The sequence below is a fragment of the Hipposideros armiger genome, unplaced genomic scaffold (genome assembly GCF_001890085.2).
Source record: "Hipposideros armiger isolate ML-2016 unplaced genomic scaffold, ASM189008v1 scaffold_17, whole genome shotgun sequence".
Taxonomy (NCBI): Eukaryota; Metazoa; Chordata; class Mammalia; order Chiroptera; family Hipposideridae; genus Hipposideros; species Hipposideros armiger.
The window spans coordinates 882,224-887,657 of NW_017731367.1; the positions used below are offsets into that span (position 1 = coordinate 882,224).

At 41.5% G+C, this 5,434-nt stretch overlaps 1 protein-coding gene across 1 annotated transcript in view; it reads right to left on the reverse strand.

Moving 5' to 3' along the window:
* Nucleotides 1-5,434, reverse strand: part of NUCLEOLIN (nucleolin multifunctional protein) — a 52,551-nt gene that overhangs the window by 28,984 nt on the left and 18,133 nt on the right. The window contains exons 3-8 of the mRNA XM_019628232.1: nucleotides 4,347-4,578; nucleotides 3,220-3,342; nucleotides 2,847-2,933; nucleotides 2,494-2,632; nucleotides 912-1,036; nucleotides 92-215 (exon numbers count right to left, since the gene is read on the reverse strand). Of these exons, the coding sequence (XP_019483777.1) occupies nucleotides 92-215; nucleotides 912-1,036; nucleotides 2,494-2,632; nucleotides 2,847-2,933; nucleotides 3,220-3,342; nucleotides 4,347-4,578 (830 nt within the window). The remainder of the gene's footprint in view (nucleotides 1-91; nucleotides 216-911; nucleotides 1,037-2,493; nucleotides 2,633-2,846; nucleotides 2,934-3,219; nucleotides 3,343-4,346; nucleotides 4,579-5,434) is intronic.

Consider the following 5,434-nt stretch of genomic DNA (forward strand, 5'->3'; position numbering starts at 1 on the left):
ATAAGTGATTTGGGAGAATGTAATGAAATTCTGTCATTTGAATCCAGTAGATATATACTATTTTTCAGTACAAGGTAAGTACAAAACATACCTTTCACTCATACCGCCCTTGCTCACCAATCTGATTTGGGAAGCATCCTCAAACAATTCTTTTAGTTCATGCTGAGTGACTTTGTCAGGCAGGTTCTTGATCAAAAGTGTTTTGGCATTTCGATCTACATAAATACAAAAGAGTATTTTTAGTCTGAATTTAGATCTCATAAACATCAAAAGTTCTCTAAGAGAGGAAAATACTTCTCAAGAGTTGGAGAGTGGAAACAACAACACATATTCCTTCACTCTACAAATATCGGAACACAGCCTGGGTGAGGGCCTGTGCTAGGAGCTGGCTGTGAAAACACAGAATTGGCCTCGGCTCTCAGGAACCTGGTCTTGTTGGGGGAAAGGCCAGGAAACAAACACTCACATAATTATAAATGGTGGTGAGTGCCAGGAAGGAAAAGTAAAAGGAGAAATGAGAACATCTAGTAGAGAAGACATAACCTAGTCTGGGAGAAGGGAAAATTTTTTCTGATCTGAGGAAGTGAACTTTAAACTAAGATTCTATGGATGTGTTGCAAGTAGCCAGGGCACGAGTCCTGGAATGAACATTATGACAGAGAAGGTACGGCAGATAGTGACAGAGAACATGAGAGAGTCAAGGACACTGTGACAGACAAGGTGAGCCGTGCAGCTAGAGCACAGGGAGTGGGAGCAAGACAGATAAAGTATGTCCCGTGGAAGCAGGTGACCTGTTGGTAAGGAGCACCGAGGAGGACTTGCATAGAATTAGAAAGAAGATGGTATTCCTGCCTGAGCTAGAGTCTTCCAGAGACACAGGTACATATAAACAAGTTACCATGTTTGCATACCTTTCTTTGCTTCCTTTCCCTTTAGTTTCTTCAGTTTAATTTCATACCCAAGGACCTTTGCTTCATTGAGTTCCAGGGCTTTTTCCTGGTCATCAGCAGATCTAAAATTCACGTAACCAAATCTCCTACAGAGATGAAGAAGAAAAGGAAAAAAAACTGCACAGGTAAGATCAAGAGGCACATGCCTTCTGGTTCGCTAACACACTGGATGTGGGAGTGTAAATTAGCATTGAAGAATCCAAAGCAGCTGCCAAATTTACTATTTAAAACCAAGGCTTCACCAGCTGGGCATATCAGGGCCATGAAGTAACCAGAGAGCAGTGGTTCTCCCCCGGGCGAGTTTGACAATGTCTGCAGACATTTATGGCTGTCACAACTGGGGGAGTGCTTCTAATATCTCATGGGTAGAATCCGATAAGCTAGACAGCTCACCACAACAAAGGATGTCAACAGTACCGAAGTCGAGAAGCTCTGTTCTGAAGCAAGGACTGAGAGTCATTGTAAATTCACCTGTTGACGTCTTCATTTGTTTTCTGGTTAACAACTGACCAAATTTAACCAAAAGCTATAGAGGATAAAACTTGAAATGACAAGTTTCTGAATTTTTGTTTTAAGAAACAGCCAGCTGCATTTCTGAGTTGGAACAAAAGTATCATTCCTAATGTGGAATGTGTTAGCCAACCCAACGGCTATTAGTGTAAGAATTTTTTTAATGCAGAAGGAATCCTTATTTTTACTGCAAATACAACAACATTTCAAAATACAGCTAACAAAAACTGTAAGAAGAGCAATGAGACAAAAGTTGGGCTATCATAGGCTTGGAGACAGAGCGCTGGGCTCAAATCCTGGCTCTGCCACTTTCTGTGTGATATTGGGCATGTAGCTTAACTTCTCTGTGCCTCAATTTCCTCTTTTGTAAAATGGGGATAATGACAATAATTACCACTGAGGATTGTCTTATGGATTCAGTGTTAATATAAATAAGGAACTAAGAGCAATGCCTGGAACAGTGAGTGCCCATGAATGTTTATATTGTAAACTACCTTTTCATTTTTACCTAAGAAATTCTGAGCACTGTAACACACACGCACACCCAAGACAGGCTTCAGAGCCAAAAAAAGTGAGAAAAGATGAAATTCAACTCAGCAAAAAAGCAGAACTGATACTGGGCCTGTATCTGCCATTAAAGCTAGGGGATTTGTGAGAAAATTTGTGACTTAGTTTAAAATAATTCTAGGCAAATCACATTGCTCATAGTTGGAAAATCATGAAAATATATTTCTGTAAAGACTTGAGGATCTAGGGATTATTTTTTAACATTTTGGTTGGAAAAATGGGACAGCAAAGTTTAATATGGATTTACTAAACAAGCCGCTGAAGGATTTTAAATACTCATGTTGAACTGCAAGCGACTAAGGTAAAATCTCACCAAAGGGTGAAGAGCAGGTAACAAATGGATATGACAAAACGGAAGTCTAGTAACCCACAGTGAAACAAAAGGCCACTGGGACTCCTAAATACTCCAGGGATAATAAGTGCTGGGCTGATAAACTCTTAACATTCTTAATTTATTGGTATTTACCTGGACAAGCCGACTCTAATGCCAACAACTGCAAGTTCATTTTTAGCAAAAAATTCCCTGAGACCAGTTTTTAGTTCAGCAGCAGTTTTGTTGAAATTCAGGTTTCCGACAAACAGTGTGAAAGTTACAGGTGGTTCAGCTGTCATAAAAAAAGTTAAAAACAAAACAAAACAAGAAAACCTCAAGTAAATAGTTCAGAAAGAATGACGCTAGAAGAAAATTCCATTAAAGACTGGCAAACTGTAACACCAGGCTGCAGTTACAATTCTTTCATTCATCATTTGAGATTTGGTTTTCACTGCTATGAAATTCTCCATGTGTTTCTTATACCTTAAAACACACAAAAAAATTACCTTCTAATTTCTGTTTTTTGGTTTCAGGGGAAGCCTTCTGTTTGGCCATTTCCTTCTTCCATTTATCTGATGTTATTTTGATGGGTTCTGTGGGCAAAAGCCAGAATACTCTATTTTTTTATCTGCGTCACTAATGAGTAAACTGGAAGCTCTTACACTGTCTAACAAATATCATACCTATGCCATGACTATTCTTCACAAGACATATGGGTTAGGTCTGCTCAAATACTTTTAAAAGCATTTATTAATTAATTAGAAAGGTTTTCAAGTTTATAAAAGAATCCAACGGCTCCTGCCCACGGGCTCCCCTGACAATCCCTCCCACTTGTTGATACTGGCCACCACTTACAGAGCTGATTTGGGTCATTCTTACCTTCCTCCTCTTCCTCACAGCCTCTGTCATCACTGTGGTTATCCTGCTCATCTTCCTCGGCCTCCACAGGAAGGGCTTTTCTCCCTCCGGCCCATGGAGAGTACGTGGCTTCATTTTCAGAATCTAAATGAAAAACCCACCTAATCAATTCCGGCCACATAGACAGGTTAAGAATGAGAATGACGGGCTGGCCAGTGGCTCAGTTGATTAAGAGCATGAGCTCTGAGCAACAGGGTTGCCGGTTCGATTCCCACATGGGCCAGTGAGCTGCCCTGAGCTGAGCTGCCAACGGGTGGCCGGATAGCTCAGCTGGTGAGAATGCATGCTCTTAACAACAAGGTTGCTGGTTGGACTCCCGCTTGGGATGGCGGGCTATGCCTCCTCCCCCCGCACCACTTTCCCCCTACCCCACCCCCACCACATAACTAGATTGAAAGTAGCAACTGGACTTGGAGTTGAGCTGCACCCTCCACAGCTAAGACTGAAGGACAACAACTTCACTTGGAGCTGATGGATGGGTCCTGGCAAAACACAATGTTCTCCTTCCCTAATTCCCCAACATTGTTCCCCTCCCCAATTCTCCAAAATCTTTGAAAAAAGAAAAAAGAATGAGAACGACAAATTGTTCTTTCAGAGAAACAGCTCATGAAACTGCTCCTAAATCTGACTATGTACACAAATCTAAGAAAAAAAATCGCTACCATATTAACCTTTTATTTTGAAATAATTTAAAATGTATTCCCATGGTATTTTAATAAAAATGGTAAGAATTACTGCTTTGGAAGCAATACCATTTAAAATGTTACACAGACTCCATCAAGACAAAAAAAAATCACTGAGAATTAAGATTGGGGCACAGTTAACTTGCTTGGCTCAGAAGCACAAAGATAGAAACAATCAATGTCTAATTTTCAAGGCAAAAACTCTGATTGGACAGCAGAGGTCAAATGTCCACTGAGACGCCTCATCGATGAAGCCTGAAGAACCAGCCAGGGATTGCCAAGGCAGCCTTCTGAAGGGTGGTGTTTTCACAGAGCCTCTCCAGGAGTGATGCGAATGACACGCAGGGCTGCCCTTTGGTATCTTTCAGCCACCAGCTAGGAGCATCCGCGGAAGAGGATTTTTACCTTCCTCATCCCAGTCCAACTTATAGTTCCGACCTTCATCCTTCTCCTTTCTCTTCTCACGCTCTCCTAGCTTGGCATTCCTCTTGTCTTTGGGCAACTTGGCCCATGAGGCTCCCTTCCTGTGTGGTGATATTAATTTCTCAGCAAACATGGGTGCCAGAGACTTTTTCCCCCCTACTTTATTTCCTGGAACAGTAGTAACCTTCCTACCATTCTTCTGCGGGATGACAACCTGGAGGAGAAATAGCAACAATGAAGAGATATCTCCCCTATGCCCATGAGGTTACAATCACATTGTACAGTAGGCAAGGGCAAGATTTGGTCAGGTACCTATGTCAACATTTCTGTGGCTCTTTAGGACTAATTTCTCAATGTGTAATAAGGGAGCTCCTAGCACCAGAATCATCTGGCATGCTCGTCTAAAGAAAAAAGAAATTTCTTGGACATCACTCAGTTATCAAATCAGAATCTCTACAAAAAAAGGACCTAGGTTTCTAGAAGTATGCAAGCTACTGCCCTATGAAAATACACCAAGTCGAGTACTGCATAGGTGACTCCACGTGTCTTCAGAGTCCCAATCCTTTACATACAGGTAAAACGCCAAAGGAGAGGGGCCCCCCACACAGCCAACTGGACATACATAGGAATGAAAGCCAAGCCCAAAGACTGAACCTCAAGCTTCCTAATTATACCATCAATTCCCATCCCACAGCTAGTAATAATTGGGCACAGTATTATAAAACTAAATGACTAAAGATGAAAATGTCATCTAGCAGAACAATGAATGAAGTCTCACCATATACAAAAGGACAAAACAAAGAACTATGGGCGATGGATGGCCATGTAAAAACACAGTGAGAAGGCAGACATCTACAAGCCAAGGAGAGAGGCCTCAGAAGAAACCAAACCTGCCAACAACTTGATTTTCGACTTCTGGCCTCCAGAATTGTGAGAAAATAAATTTCAGTTGCTTCAGTCATTCAGTCTGTGATATCTTCTTATGGCAGCCCTAGCAAACTAATATAACTGTTACACACACACACACACACACACACACACACACACACACACACACACACACACACACA